Here is a 17,467-nt window from a genome sequence, read left to right as displayed (position 1 = left end):
GGATATATATTTTTTTTTTTTCTTCATTTTTTGTTCATTTTTTTTCCAAACCTTTGGACGATTTCAATTGAATTCAAATCGATCGTTACAGCTATGCGTACATAAAGAAACTAACGAACTCGAGAAGAAGAATTTCGTTTTACATACACCTTGGTTTTTTTTTCTTCAAGTCAATCGCAATCGCATTATGTATAGATAGAAGAGTGTTTCAGCTGTGACAAAAGTGAAAAAACGATGTCTCGGAGGTTTGGTTGATCGTGACTCGTTTTTTCTTCTTTCAATCTCCGTGTGTAGTATGAATTTTACTCGTTCAAACTTGTTCAAGATGTATATTGTATATATTATGTACGTTGCATATATACAGGGTGTCTCCTGATTTGAAAGACGCCTTACGCTTTCAACCGACCTTATGGTTTAATTGGAAAACGTGTCCTACAAAAGTTTGTACGTTTCAGAGGGGAACGCGTGAAGAATTTTCTTCGCGAGGTCGAGCATCGCAACCGGTGATGCTGCGGAGGATGGACCAGTTTTTTTTAAAATGGAATCATAAATTTTTGATTCAACTCAAATATTCTTTACTCGAAAATGTACAACTTTCTTGGGAAATTTTTTTATAAAGCGAATAGTTGGTGAGTTACGACAAGAAATGAAATTCCGCGGGACGCGGAGAGGTTGAGACACGGTGAATAGAATTACTAACGCGTGCAGAGCAATTCCAAGGGCGATCCTTTTGCATCCACCTCCCCGTGTCTCGCAGAGTTTCATTTTTTCTTGTAACTCACGAACTATTCACTTCGTAAAAAAAATTTCCCGACGAAGTTGTACGTTTTCGAGTAAAGAATATTTGATTTGAAACAAAAATTTACGATTCCATTTAAAAATACTGGTTCATCCTCCGCAGCATCACCGGTTACGATGCCGGACTGTATGAAAAATATTCTTCACGTGTTCTCCTTCTGAATCGTACAACTTTGGTAGGACACATTTTCCAATTGAACGATTAAAATGCAAAAATAAAAAACGCAACCGTCGGAGAACGTGATTGATTGAAGTTGATCGTACCGCACAGCGATATTTATTTGTATATTTATTTTCTTCTCAAATCAAACCTGCAGCAATATGAATGAGATTCGAAAACCGCACGATGTGATATTTTGAAAACTCACGAGGCTGAAGTTAGCAACGTTAACGTAACGAAACATCAGGGAAAAAATCATTGTCGCACAATTTTATAATGATTTTCTAGAGGTCGGTTCTTCAAAATAATGGTATCTTTTTTTTTTTTATCGTGGTGTACTAAATTTCAGACGTTCCCGAAGATGCGAAGTAACAATTTTTCCGAAATATTCATCGTTACACCAACGTTACTAAGTTTATTATCATGAAAACTCGTAAAAGAGCGAAACAAGGTAAACAATGCAAATACTGTAATAAGTGTCTGCAGATTAGCGACCGCATAAAGAACCTTATTCCGCATGAGTGGAAAATCCATCAACCTTATAAACGTGTAATGTATCCATTATACACATATAATATTATTATTTCATACATGTGTATATATATATATATATATATATATATATATATATATATTATATACATATATTTATAATATATATGGAGTGTTCCATGTAAACTCGACCAATGATTTTCTCCTCACTATTTTTCATTCTTTTCGCAATTTGTCATACAATTTTCCCCTCTCAAAAAAGCACTCTTCAATTTTTTCAGTATTTTATCTCCAGTCATGAATTTTTTTTGATTATTCAATCCCATCTAAAAAAAAAAAATACGGTATTTTGTCAGAATTTTAAGAAAATTGTCAAAAATCTTACTTCCCATTTCAATCATTTTGACATCTGTCTCATAATGAGATAATTTTTTCACTATTTTTTACTTACAGCACTTTAATCATTTTGTACAAACGACGCACGATGTTTCAATGTTCCGAAAAATTTTCTTTCAAATCCCCAAAATTTTGTACAGAAGAAAAGAATTCCAAACATTCTGTGCAGAATTATTCATAATTTTTTGGAAGTTAACGGATCGTTGAAACGTGGTGTTCTGTTTGTCCAAAATGCTTGAGGTGCTTTGAAAAAACAAAAAAAAAAAAAAAGAATAGAAGAAAAAATCGCGGAATATTAAGTAAGAGTTTTTGAGATGTTTGCAAAAAAAAAAGCCGATTTCGTAGATGGGTTTGAATAATCATAGAAAATTCACGATCGGAGATAAAAATTTTAACAAAATTCAGAAGTGCTGAGTTTGAGACTGTTAAAATCCGTACAAAAAATTGAGAAGAGAATCACTGAATTGTGAGGAAAAAAAAATCATTGGCAGAGTTTACGTGGAATGCTCCATATATACATATATACATATATATACTACTTACGCATAATAATCGATACCCACTAAACGAGTGATAATTGGCAATACTAACAAAAAGTAAACTAATAAACGTAACGGTCGTGGTTACGTGTAATATATAACACGTGGCTTCGTGTTACGTTATAGCCTCCAGGTATGTTTGTAATACCATGTGTCTGTTATATTATACAGTCACCCGCGACGACTCCGCGTACGGTTATTCATAATTGAATTATAGTCAGGTTAGGTATTATCTATACTTAGTGGATAACCGCGTCCTTGAAATCGGCGAGAAAACTATTTGCGACTCTTGCAATTTACACACTGAGAGAAATTTTTACTTTCGGTTACCGCTCGGTCCTTGACTATTTTCATTTTTTACCACGATCGAAAAATATACTTCTAGGTAGAAAATGAAAATTAGTTTTATAGCCGTTACCGGAAAGTCTGGTATCCGTTACTATTCTTTCTCATTACAGTCGCTGTTGCTATATTTTCATGCAACTGTTGCGAAAATTTAACGCTCGTGCAACGATAAATTGACGTCAAAGCCTTGTTTGACTAAAAAAGTAGAGTAAACCTCAGAAACTGATTTTGCTTTGCAATAATCAAAAAAAGATCGACGATAGCGCAAAATATTTAGGCGTACCTCGTTTTTCGGTAATTCCAACAATATTCAAACAGTTTTTATAACGATACCCGTTTAACTCAATTTTTCTAGTCACTGTAACAAATGAAATTTTTCTCAGAGTATGATCGAAGAACGGTATATATATATATATAAATTCAGTTTTAATATCGCAATTTACTTATACGTCGTTGGAATTGTTTATATCAAATAATTAAATCGTAAGAAAGGAAAATGATATCGTTAATTATATCGCAACTTTAGAACGACTTTAAAGCAGTCGATTTTGCTAAATAAATGCACATTCATAAAAATGCAATATCTTGCTTGCTTTGTTACTATTTTGTTGCCGAATTGTACGCAACTTTGTGTGATATCGGCGAAGTAACGGATCTTTCGAAAATAACGTCTAATATAATAATAATAATAATAATCATATTGACCTGTAGCAAAAAATGTTGACCTTGACGTGAGTGGTTGACCCATTGCAGTTTACTTTTATAGAAATAAATCAGCGATTATGTATGAATTTAAGAAAAATTAGGAGATTGAAATGTATAATTAACCACGTGTTTCTATAGCGAGTTAGGTGAACGGTGTAATTCTGTCAAGTTGAAGCTTCTTGATGACGATCGGGGTTCGCGTCCAGCGGCAAGAACATCGGCAAACAACAATTATCGCGGTTAATTGGTCAAATTAAACGTTGAGGCATGCACGCAGTTCTCTGTCGGTGACGTTGACAAAACGTCGTCGTATAATAACCGACATCACAATCGTGTCGGATTAACGAGCCTTGTTTATTTCAACTTTAAGAATCGTCTAATTAACTTCTTCTCTCCTCCTTCTTCTACTCGAAACGCGTCTTGAGGCATGGCTATTGTTGTTGTTGTTACACCCGTCAATTGAAAGGGTGGCTCATGATCAACCGCTGAGAAATCGTTTGTGATCCGTAATACGGTAGACACGTATCACGATCAGCTCGAAATTTTCACAACGTTGGAATAACAAATATAGGCTAATTGCCGGACGATGATGATTATTTTCACTTCGAAGATATTGTCGTTCTTATTTTATCGTTCGAATTTTATCAAATTCTTTTTTTTTTTTTTTTGACCAGTTGTCATCGTCACTTATTGAACTGAAAAAGAATCTCGTATCGAATTTGGCCAACCTATGCAGTACAACATACAGTATAGTTGATTGAATTCGATACATTTTGAAAATATTTCCAGTGATTTTGCACTCTTTTTTCCTTCCTCGAGAATCTTTCGATTTTTTTTTTTTTATCACGTATAACGTAGCTTAGTTGCACACGTACATAAATATTCAAACATTTGATATAGTTTCGTTTCCGCATCCTGTACAGAGCTTTGAGGACGATGTTCTTTTTTCTTCCACTAATCGCGAAGTAAAAATAGGTTTTCTTTTTGGTCGACGTGATTGCGAGAAAAAAAAAACATCTCCAAGTATCGAAACTGGAGTAAATGATACGTAACCGTTTCACAGAATGTAGAGGGAAAAAAAAGTTGTTCTCCGAATATTTAAATGTACGCATCATATACGGAAAAAATGTATAATCAGCGATAAAATCGCTCGAAAAGTAAACCTTGACCTTTGATGGAATTCTCTTTACTCGTACATCAATTTGATCGGATATTCTGCGAAAATAATAATTCCACCTTGTATGTGTATAATTAGCGGGAAATTCGAACTCGATTTATCTGGGAATGGAATCATTCCCACTAAATTTAATTTATCGTATAACAGTGTAAAATCGTAAAACAAAAACACGTGGATGGTTTACACTGTTTGATTCGAACATCCTCTGCTCGTGATGTTGTTGGGGTATAATTTTTATCACAGTTAGGTTGGTAGGTACGCATGTACAAGGTACGACATGGACGATCGTAGGATCGGTACACAACAACTGATTGTGAGAGGAGAGAAAGGCTGCACGTGATGCGATTGGTTCCTTTGACCCTTCCCTCTCCCTCCCTTCGTCCCTCCATACTCCCCCTTATTTGTGGCACAAGGTTATGCAACCCGATCAGCCGTCGGTGCAGCGGCATGTCCATACATCGATATGAATCACAAGCCGTAAGGTGTCGAGACACTTCACGTCAGTACCCAGACAACGGTGTTACATATGTAACATAGGCCTCGAGGTTTTTGACCTGGATTTATAAATCCAACGGTCGCCCGGAGGCGTCGCATTATATATATATATATATATATATATATAATTATGCATATACAGGGTGTCTCCTGATTTGAAAGACGCCTTACGCTTTCAACCGACCTAATGGTTTAATTGGAAAACGTGTCCTACAAAAGTTTGTACGTTTCAGAGGGGAACGCGTGAAGAATTTTCTTCGCGAGGTCGAGCATCGTAACTGGTGATGCTGCGGAGGATGGACCAGTTTTTTTTTAAATGGAATCATAAATTTTTGATTCAACTCAAATATTCTTTATTCGAAAATGTACAACTTTCTTGGGAAATTTTTTTATAAAGCGAATAGTTGGTGAGTTACGACAAGAAATGAAATTCCGCGGGACGCGGAGAGGTTGAGACACGGTGAATAGAATTACTAACGCGTGCAGAGCAATTCCAAGGGCAATCCTTTTGAATCCACCTCCCCGTGTCTCGCAGAGTTTCATTTTTTCTTGTAACTCACGAACTATTCACTTCGTAAAAAAAATTTCCCGACGAAGTTGTACGTTTTCGAGTAAAGAATATTTGATTTGAAACAAAAATTTACGATTCCATTTAAAAATACTGGTCCATCCTCCGCAGCATCACCGGTTACGATGCCGGACTGTTTGAAAAATATTCTTCACGTGTTCTCCTTCTGAATCGTACAACTTTGGTAGGACACATTTTCCAATCGAACGATTAGGTCGGGTGAAAACGTGATGCGTCTTTTAAATTGAGACACCCCGTACATACACACACGCGATTTATTCGTGGTGTACGTATAATGCCATAGGTACGCAGCCCATTTCGCACTCTCCACCTTTCTACACCTCCTTCTCCCATTCTCTCGACTCAGCTGTACTCCGATCCTTGTTACTCCCATGCTGCATCCCTTCCTCCTTACCAGATCCTCGATTTATACGTATCCTCCACGCGATGTCGCGGAACAATACCTTCTCCGACATCCGGAGAATTGACCAGAGGCTCAAGGCAGGTAGTCGGTGGACACGTTTCAGCTGGATGGATGGATGAATGGATGGTTCGTTGGGTGTGGGCCATGGAATTTTCCACCAAAACGTTCTGGCCGGACAGTCACCGTTGGCATTCAACTTTGGCCTAGATAGGTATTGCTTAACGCACGATTTAACAAATGGAGAAAACGAAAGATATGATTTTCTGGGCGTTTTAATTTCGTGGTGACGCATGGCGGTGGAATTGTACGCGTGTAAATTCTACGCGAGACTCGCATGCTTTTCCATTCGCGATATCGGTGGTGTCTCAAACGACTCCGTTAATTACTGAATTTTCACGGTACACTCGAGTTGGTGCGATAAAAGCTGGAAATTTTGTAACGAATTGATTGATTTCCGACGAGATTACCTTGATTTTACGAAAAATCGTTATTTTGCAACTTATTTATACCGTTGGTTGAAATTTATTTAGTACGTACTTTAACTCCTTCAAAGTCAGTAATCTAAAGTTGTAAAATAGTGATTTGTTGCTCAAGATGTTTCGTTATACGTTATAACGTTGGAAACTTCAATCTCGTATTTTTTGTAATAAATTTTCAATCAACACGTGTGAGACATGAAAATTAATGACGTTCCATAAAAATGTTTGCTTCATTCCCCGAAATATCGGACTTCCTTCTCATCGTACATTTTACGGTGTCGATGCCGACTATATTGTTATTTATACGCTATAAAATAATAGTCAGAGAAAATGTTGAATTTGGGAAAGTGAAAAGACGTTAGATTCCATCTTTTATCATAATAGTTGATGCATAAATTTCTTCTATTTCCGACCTGCCTTCGTTTACTTTGAGGTGCAGGCTTGTCGCTTCTTCACCTTCTAGCAACCTTAACATCGCCCACTTGTAATAATTCACCTTCTCACTTCTTTCTTCTTCTCTCCGCTGCTTCAGGGCATATCGTGTCAGTCGAAGTTTCATCAAAGAGAATTCTTTGAAAGTGGGAAAATCCAATGATCCGATCGTTTCTATTTTACGTGTACCTATATCACGTGTTTATACGATAAGCTTTTATTACCCTCTTCTCTTCTTCTTCCTCTTCTTTTTCTTTCTCTTTTTATCTCCACCTCTTTGACGGATAACGTCCGCGTTGACAGCAAACCGCGCAGGATCACAAAATATGTTCACTATCCACATAGTGGCAAAAAAATATTACGGGACATATCGTATTTGCAGTTTTTACGCGGTCTTTTTTTACAGTAAAGAGAAAAAAAGACAAAAAAGGAACCTGCACCGACCGCTTATCGACCGGAAATCAGTCTGTAAATTGAAAATTTTTATTAAATTATAGTTGTACCGATCGATCGATCGGTCACACATTTCATTTTTCAACCAACGGGGAATGGAATGTTTTTAGAATTTCTAACCCATGTAAACTGCTGCTATAAGTAAAAATGAAAAAAGTAAAAGAAGGAATCTGCACCGACTGTTTATCGACTGGACGTTAGCCTGCAACTCGAAAATTTTTATTCAACCGCTGATAAAGGGTCGTACGCTGAATTTTTCAACTAACGGCGTATAGAAAGTTGTGAGAATCTCGGACCCACGTAAATTGCTGCTGAAGCAGAAAGAAAAAAGTAAAAGAAGGAACCTGCACCGACTGTTTATCGACCGGACGTTAGCCTGCAACTCGAAAATTTTTATTCAACCGCTGATAAAGGGTCGTACGCTGAATTTTTCAACTAACGGCGTATAGAAAGTTGTGAGAATCTCGGACCCACGTAAATTGCTGCTGAAGCAGAAAGAAAAAAGTAAAAGAAGGAACCTGCACCGACTGTTTATCGACCGGACGTTAGCCTGCAACTCGAAAATTTTTATTCAACCGCTGATAAAGGGTCGTACGCTGAATTTTTCAACTAACGGCGTATAGAAAGTTGTGAGAATCTCGGACCCACGTAAATTGCTGCTGAAGCAGAAAGAAAAAAGTAAAAGAAGGAATCTGCACCGACTGTTTATCGACCGGACATTAGCCTGCCACTCGAAAATTTTTATTCAACCCCTGATAAAGGGTCGTACGCTGAATTTTTCAACTAACGGCGTATAGAAAGTTGTGAGAATCTCGGACCCACGTAAATTGCTGCTGAAGCAGAAAGAAAAAAGTAAAAGAAGGAACCTGCACCGACTGCTTATCGACCGGACGTTAGTCTGCAACTCGAAAATTTTTATTCAACCGCTGATAAACCGATCGATCGAAGGGTCGTACGTTGTATTTTTCAACTATCGTCGTATCGAAAGTTGTGACCCGTGTAAATTGGTGCTAGAGTATAAAGAAAAAAGTAGGAGCAGGTGTTTTGTCACACGATACAATGCAGAGGCTGTTGGCTGCAGCTGCACCGACGTGTTGCACCGATGATCATCGTTTCAACGGCTGGCAGCATCCAGTTTCCCATATTCGTCCTCGCCCCGTTACACTCTGACATGAAAATGTACGCTTCTATTGAATTTTCCGTTGCAGTTTCGCACCGCGAACTTTCACGGGAATGCCAAAACATTCTCTCGATTTTATAACACGTTCCTAACAAAATGAAAGTAATTTCTTACAGCCCGTGACGATTTTTAATTTTTTTTTTTTTAATTTTTTTATTTTTTCTACCGTAACTGAAAAATATGTTACAGTCTGGGTAAGAAATGAAAAACATGATTTTTTTTTAACGATTTCGATAATTTGATATTGGTGCGAGAATTCATTGACGAAAAATCTTTGTTCAACCGAAAGAAGGAATGTTGTAAACTAAACGACTATTATTGAATTCTTTGTACGGTAACTATTAAAGATGAAAAAAAGAGTAGAAAAAAAAAAAAGAAAAAGGAAAAAAAGTGGCGTCCTTTGAAATACGCTCAAGTTAAACAATGTTGAAATTATACGATAATAAACTTGCGCAGCTGTACAATAATTGTATGAAGAAAAAAAAAATCACCTGTTTATCACCGTTATTATTAAATACCTAATTGAAAACTTGCCGCAGACGACGCGACTTGATGCAACGACGAATATTGCAATTGTCTCTTTAATAGTCTTTAAAACGTACAACAATTGGTTGGACAAAAGTTGGTACACCTTGAACATTGCCAGACAATTATTACACAGCCGTGCGCATGCGGCAATTTTTTATATATATAAGGTGCAATAATAATACATACAATGCACACTACAGCAGCCATGCACATGCACAGATCACTTTGTGCCGCAGGTGGAACGATATATCGCTCGTGATGGTAATAATAGTTATGAATTATCGACGACGGTAGGTTTTCATCAAAAATTCGAGGAGGAAAAGGATACGTGCAAAACTGAGAAGAACGTAATGCGGCAATATTCTAATACAACAACAATTAGCTTACGTCTTATCCCGAAAATCGCAGCTATTATTATGGCTATTTTTAATACTCATGACAAAACAAGCCGCTTGCGAATTGTGGCGGCATCTTCTCGTTCCCGTGGTACAAAAATATACGCAGCTCTGATATACGTTGAAAGATCTCGAATGATTTTCCCGGTTGTGTAATTTAAGGCAGGGATTAAGTGTATATATCATATATGTATATATATAAATGTAATAAAATATCTTACTTAATAATTACTTAGGTTTACACAATTTTACGTACATAACATAACGTTGGTCAATAATTTTTACAAGATCATTTTCTTTATGTAAACATATCGCAAAGATACGCGGGAATAGTTGCAGGAAATTATTGTTCAAAAGTTGACAGATTATTCACTGAAATTTTGGTGATTAATGTATCTGCTTAAAACAGGTAGCTTTGAACTGGCCATGAGCCAGCCCTCAAATTTTTCATTCTCGCATTGCAGGTTTCAAGTTCATAGAGTGAAAAAAAAAGAATAATATCCGATTCGAATTTCAAACAACAAATTCGGGCTCGTGATTAACGCTTTCAAAGCTCTCGGATACCGTGTTACATGGTGATAGGACGACTTTTTTTATTTCGCACCATTGCCAATTTTGCAAATTTCATTCGAATCCATTCGTCCGTTCTCAATGTATCGTCGTTTGTATTCGATTTTTTAGAATTTTGTTGTTTAAATAATTAGAAAAGTTCCGAACCGATCAGAGCCAAAATCTGATCAGTTCTGAGTTTGTAAAAGCCGCGTCTGTTGATACCAAAATCATTGAAATCCGGTAACTCGTTTCTCAAAGTATCGTCGGACTAAAAATTGATCACACACACACAGACAGACAGAGAGAGACGTCCATCTGAAAATGATCAGAGGTGATTCTCTAATCTTCAAAACGTGGACACGACTTTTCATTATCGAAGTAATTACAACTTCGTTTTTTCTCCGAAAACAAAGAAACGGGAAGTTAATTCCGCCTTATCGAGATTCAACGTGCGTGGAATAATAATTAAAATCTAAAGAATCCAAACGACCATTTTCTCTCCCCCTCCCGCTGCCTCCGTAACGGCATTGAAACGTAACATAAATAACGTAACACGTATCGTCAGTGATATATATATATATTCATCCGTCAGAAATATTCACGGATTGATCATATTTTCATCAATTTCTGGGATCGTTATCAGAGAATTGTCACTGCAGAGTCCGATCGTTGATATTGCCGAGAGCTGTTTGATTTCGAATTTATATACACAGTGTACAATTATCTATCTACACACGTACAACGTATGCATAGATAGAGTGTTTACGAACTCACTCTCTCTCTCTCTCTCTCTTTGTCAATATACACACACACACACTCCTACGTATTGATCAGACGCGCGTTTTAATCGCGCATCGAGGCTTCTGACAATTTTAATCCGCGAGTCGCGAGATATTTGACAAAGACAACGTAATTCCTCTCCCTCTCCCTCCTCACCCTCCCCTGCATTACACCGAAACCCAACAATTTGGCGCCCGTGCCCATGCGTGTCACTGTAAACGAGGTTCATTATCAACGTCTGGATCAACCGATCATCCCGAGGAAGACTCAAACTCCTCGATCGGCCTTCTAGCCGTGGCATTGATACGCATACCTCTGTACCTGTGACATAACTACGTATACGCCGACCTCCTCTCCGCTCGTGCGAAAATTTTTTCAAATATTCTACACACTGAGAGAAATTTTTAGTTACTGTTATTTCATTTTTTCCTATTTTTTTTTTATTTTATTATCCTATTTTCATTTTTTTTTTTTACCACGCCTTGCTTGACTATAAAAGTAGAGTCAACCGAAGAAACTGATTCAGCTTTGCAATAACCAAAAAAGGATCGACGATAGCGCAAAATGGTTAGGCGTACCTCGTTTTTCCTAATTCCAACAAATAATCAAGCAGTTTTTTCAACGATACCCGTTTAACTCAATTTTTCTAGTTACTGCAACAAATGAAATTTTTCTCAGTGTATATGTATACATATTCTACAGATGTTTTCTATTATTTTAGTTGTTGATTGTAACTGTATAATTCTTTTGGCTGCGAAGAGTAGCAATTATTTTTTTTTTTGTTCTTTTTTGTCATTTCTTCGATCAATCGTGCGCTTTTTTTCAAGTATGAATAATTAAACTTTTCTTTCAAATTGCCAGACATCTTATATCTTGGGTTAGTTTAATTTGCCCGGATTCATTTTTATCGCACACTAAGGATGTCGTTTCATTAGTTTTTGCTTTACTGTTACCCGTGAAATTAACGTAGATTTCCGGAGATTTTTTAAACGGTTTTTCCATCTTCGTATTTATTTAGCCTAATATATGGAGAGCTTCCGATGTGCAGGTTCATCTATTGAGCCTTTTACTCTCTTGGATAAATTTAGCTACCGTATCGGATTATGCATCGAAGATTTATAAAGCTTACATTTGACTATCGAAATGAAATGACGATAAATCCGTTTACAATTCAGTCTGTAAAATCCTGTCGTATGAAAATTGATCGGATAACAACGGAGATTCATATTTATATTAAGAACGATACGCGCAACGGGTTTTATTCATTACGACATTTCACTCATTAAATTACCGATACAACGAACTTCGTCCGGAATGAAGAGACGACTATAAGTTGATGAAAAACATGTCGGAGACTTTACATTTTGCCTCAAGGAAACCGTCCTAGAAATTTCAACAGAATTCATCGTCCAGATCTCGGGTATCCTTCTTCTCGGACGATTATACAGTCCATTCATTCTTAAGTGGCCGTTCAAATATTAGCTAACGCTAGAACAAGGGCACGCTACTCGTAGAAACGTTATCAAATGTTAATCTATAGTATTAGGCATTCCAGGCAAGCTTTAGCTGACACGGGAAATTCGAAGGGCGTGCCGAAAGCCAACGCGAAGCCGCCTGCTTGAGAATAATCATGAAATTTCCTTAAAAGGAGTTGTTAATAATGCAGTAATTGCTCGATAACAATATCTTGGCAAATATAACGTTTATTGCATGGATTCAAGAAGAAAGACAATATAAAATCTATTTAATATTCAACGAATAATGAATTCACGTTTTATTTAACACGTTAATAATGTGTGTTAATAATTAATAATAATCAATATCTAATTGAGCATAGGAATAAATTGATCAGAATGTAACTTTGAATGACATTTCTGACATTTACGGGCTGCTAATCGATTTACCAGTAAACTTTTGAAAATACTTTAGCTAACGTTAAGTGGAATGCAAAAATTTGCAAAAAATACGTTAGCTAGTATACTTTAATGGCTCGAAAGTATCAGATTCGAGGTTCTCTTTCAATTCCCAGGATGGTAGGTACACGAAAAATGGTGAAAAATTGCAAAAAAAAAGGCAATTTTTTAAAACATTTCTTTACAAGATACAGGCGATGTATCTCAAATTAACCGATTACAGCATTGCAAAGCAACGTATCAAGAATATTTTCTAAAAATTTCGGTTTTTTTTTTCCATTATTCCTTCAACTTTTGGTAACACCGGAAGGTCAAAATTGCGATTTTCGCTAAAAAAAAAAAACAAAAAAGCAAAAAAAAAAAAAAAAACTCAACAGCGTTACCTGCGGAAAGTCGTAAACTAACGAAATCAATTTAATCTTTTGACAACCGAGCTACAACCGTCACCGCAAAACAAATTTTTTCATTTTTCGAAACGTCACCGGAGATTTGCCGCCAACGGCTTAGAGTTTTTGATATTTTCCACCGAAATTTTATAGAAAATATTCTCGAAACGTTACTCTGCAATACCGTAATCGGTTAATTTGAAATAAATTGCCTGTATCTTGTGAAAAAAATGTGGTTAAAAAAAAAAGTGTCTTTTTTTTATTTCACCGAATCAACGACACTCCCCCTCCTTTAACCGCCAGACTCGCGATCACTGATCGTAGAGCCAGCCAGTCTCGGTTGTTACTCAGAGTCACGTTGTTACCTGCACTCCGGAAACTCGAGTCATTCGCTTAGTCAGTAATCAGTCAGTCAGTCAGTCAGTCAGTCGGTAAACTTCTGTTGCAGCAGCTAGCAGGACGGAGTTGCCATCGCAGCGTCTCCTCCACATGTGGACATCTCCGTCCCAGCTTAGGATTGGCCGAGCACCCAGAAAAAAGATCAATCTGCATCCCTAGTCCTTGTCGACAAGGATTATACAGCCGCGATGGATAACCCCGACAAACGTACACCGGGGACCAAGCGCAAGTTGTCCTTTCTTGGATTTGGCAAACGGAGCTCGGTGAGTTTCATTTTTTTTCTTTCCAATACACGTTGTTACACGTAAGCTGAGTTTTACGGTTGCTTAACTTTTCCCTGGGTTGTATCCGTTTCGAGCCTACAACCCTCCGGAACTTTGTCTTAGTCGTCGAGGTATTCGCAATTTTTTATAATTTTGAAGAATAAAAGGGTCAATTATTTATAACACTTACATGCCTTACGTTACTTGTGTTCGCGGCGCGAGTTGTGGAAGTTCAGAATTATTGTTGAACTATTCGCTTGTTATTGTTGTTGTTGTTGTTATTATTATTATTATTTTGTACACCGTATCGTCCAATCTTTATTTTCTCGAGATATACTGCATTTTATTAAATAATTCTCAAGTATTGTACGTATGAAATAGGAGGAAAATTTTCCGACAAATCGATTGCCGCTAGTTATTTTCTAGAATTGTTCGCGCGTTGCGAGAAATACGCAAAATATGAAAAATAAAAAAAAAAAAAAAACACAATTTCTGAAACATGTCCGAAATATCTCAAAATCGTTCAAAAAGTGTTTTTTTTTTTTTTTTTATTTTCGAATTTACACAGACATCGAAATTCGCAAAGATAGGTTATAGGTTGAAGGTTTTTATTTTTTTCTATCAATGCGTTACGCGTAGACACGCGTTGTTTTTTTTTATATACGTTTTGAAATTATATTTATTCGTATAAAAGAAAAAATAGATTTTCGCCAACCCTTTTATTTTCTAACGTCAAAATTAAAAAAAAAAAAAAAAAAAAAAAATGTTATTTCCGTTATTACTTGTAAAAAAATTACGCCGCAAGGATCGGATTTATTTTATTCCTCATTCTCATTTCTTGTTATACCATCTTCATTTGCATCCGCGCGTACATGAAAAATAAAATGAAATGCACCAGTATTTATATTTGACTCGAGAATTCGGTCGGTCGTAATATCGGAGTTTGATACAGAATACGGTAATATGAGTATATAAATTTTATGTGTATGCGTGTTTGTGTGCGCGTTTGTCTATAAGTAGGTATAAACGGTTTGCGGAACGGTTTATCGGAGAGTTTATAACTGTTGACGATACAAATCCGAATTTAACGAGCTCGCGTGCCGCACGATTCTTCTTCTTCGTCTTCTTGAGAGTATTGTAGGTATGGATACATATGTACACATTTATTATATAATACACAGATACTGTGCAGTCAAGAATTGAAATGAGGAATTTATTATAATACATATAATATATAATATTCGTTATGCTCGTGTTCGCGGTGTAATAATAATAATAATTATATAATATATATATATATATATAAGAGATTCGAGGTATGGATTTGTTTCTTAGTCTAAAATACGGAGAAGAAGCGTAAGTAGAAGTAATTGGAAGAAATAATTGGTTGAAACTCGTACTCACGTACACATGTATAATAAATTTGTTCGTCCGCTTGTGCGTATACTCGTCGATGATTGTATTGAGCGCGATATAATTTGACCGAGTGACGATTTTAATTACCCGAAAAAATTTACGCCATGGTTCATAACGCTTGTGTAAAAAAATTAAAAAAAAAAAAAACAAGTGAACCAAACGAAGGAAGTAATAAAATAAATAAAAAGAAGGAAGAAAAAACTTGGCTAAACGAAAATTAACCAACTATCATCAACGGGGGTTTCCATTTTACAGTTATAATATTAATTGAGCTAACGTAACGTACAATTTCGTAAATAAATCATTGATTTTTTTTTTTTCTTTCCACCAATTCGAGAGTTTCGTTGAATTGTGGTAATAATTAGTATACTTGTCGATGACGGTAAATTTTCCCCGCGTTTCTGCAGTGTTGAACATGAATGGGGGGGGGGGGGATTAATAAATAAATTCAACTTTCACGTATCTTGTACACGCGCGAGAATGAAACCGATCGATTAATTATTATTCGATCGATATGAGATTCGTTTTTCAACGCATTACACAAACACGTCTGCCGATGACGATGTAACCAATTTCTTTTTTTCTTCTTGCTATCCGCGTAATAATTAATTACCGTGAGAAAAGAAACAAACTAAAAAGAAAGAAAAGGAAACTCGGTGTTCGTTTATAATACGAAACGATTTTAATCGTCGTTCGAATCGTAAGATCGTCTCGTGGAAAAAAATCTACACGATATTCAAATTCTTCGTCGTTATATTCAGTCGGATCGCAAGAAAAAATAGAAGAAAAAAACAAACAAACAAACAAACTGTAACCTAAGGTTTTTTGTACTGCACAATTCGTGTAAAGTACAATGAATATGAACCTGTAATATTCAACATGTATAAACAAAGACCGTTAAAGGAGAACAAGGACGATTAGGAGCATATATATATACATATATAATATATATATTATTTTATATTACTTTATATATATATATATGTATGTATATGATACTGTTTGTCTTAAGCACGTGGGATCGAGAGATCGAGAAAAATCTCTCAAACGCGACGTGATTGTAAAAATGTGCGCACGTATTGGGTTAAGGCTTTGGCGTTTGCCCTTGATCGTATTTTTTGCAAAATTTGAAAAGCCGTTTTTCTATCCCCAATTCTCTTTTTCTCATTCAGTCGCGATGCTGTAATAATATTATATACTGCGTTATTGTACATTCAACTACATCTTTCAATATTATACACGATATAATTATATTGATTTTATTTGCAAACTTCTGTGCGGCGAAATTTTAAATTCGCTGTCGGAAGAAAGAGAGGAGAAAAAAAAAAGAACAAACAAACGAACGTTAAGGCACAAATAAAAAAAAAAAAAAAAAGTTGCAATCCGCGTACGTTCCGATTTAATTTTACTTTTGTTTACGCAATATTCATCGAATCGTTTTTAAACGCTGCAGGTAAATGAACTCTTTTTAATTTATAAAAGTTTCGTGTGCGCGCGCTTGCGTTTCGATTGATCGGATATCACAACGTAAGGATTATAATATTACAGCTAACACGAAGACTCAATTTTATGGTTAACGTATACCTATAAAAATCTAATCGCATAGATAGAGAAAAAATTTTTATCTAACGCGGTAAGAAAGTTGAATGAAAATCGATATCCGAAACTGATAACAACAATTACGTTGTAACAAACGAATGTAAAATTAAAATTCTATCTCTATTCCTGAAATACAATTCTTTAATATACAGACAAACGTAATATTTATACATATGTATATATATACATGATATAATACGAAAGTTGGGCGAAAAAAATTGCGCGAAGAATCAAGCGACTGTATTTTTCTCTAATGTTATCACACCGGGTACACTGTAATCAGATAATTGTTTGTAACCGATCAATTATACCTAAATTATGGATTATCGTTAGTGTCAGGTGGAGGAGGGGGGCGACAGTTTAATTAAAATTTTTTTTTTTTTTTTTCACTTACTTTCACGACCAGTCGCCTTGTTGTTATATTAATACAACATAGAATTACTTCTACTTTTGCTGGCTAATTGTATATCTGCGAGCATGTATTTGCAAAAAAGGGGGGGAAAGCAAAGCAAAAAAAAATAAAAGATGTAGCAGCGGTGCGGATTAAGCTCGTATCTGAGTTTCGACGACTGATAAGGACTCAGCAATGTTAC

At 36.0% G+C, this 17,467-nt stretch overlaps 1 protein-coding gene across 6 annotated transcripts in view; it reads left to right on the top strand.

Moving 5' to 3' along the window:
- LOC124297551 (band 3 anion transport protein) overlaps window positions 1-17,467 on the top strand; it is a 59,539-nt gene that overhangs the window by 11,108 nt on the left and 30,964 nt on the right. For 3 of the 6 annotated variants that reach the window (XM_046748710.1, XM_046748708.1, XM_046748711.1), the window contains one exon: window positions 13,646-13,859. The exons of 1 other annotated variant lie outside the window; for it this stretch is intronic. In XM_046748710.1, coding sequence (XP_046604666.1) covers window positions 13,785-13,859 — 75 coding nt within the window. In that variant the 5' untranslated portion in view covers window positions 13,646-13,784. The remainder of the gene's footprint in view (window positions 1-13,645; window positions 13,860-17,467) is intronic. 2 more of the 6 variants (XM_046748709.1, XM_046748712.1) reach the window with 1 other exon arrangement.

The sequence above is a fragment of the Neodiprion virginianus genome, chromosome 2, assembly GCF_021901495.1.
Source record: "Neodiprion virginianus isolate iyNeoVirg1 chromosome 2, iyNeoVirg1.1, whole genome shotgun sequence".
In the NCBI taxonomy this organism is placed as follows: domain Eukaryota; kingdom Metazoa; phylum Arthropoda; class Insecta; order Hymenoptera; family Diprionidae; genus Neodiprion; species Neodiprion virginianus.
This window is presented reverse-complemented; position numbering and strand designations above follow the sequence as displayed.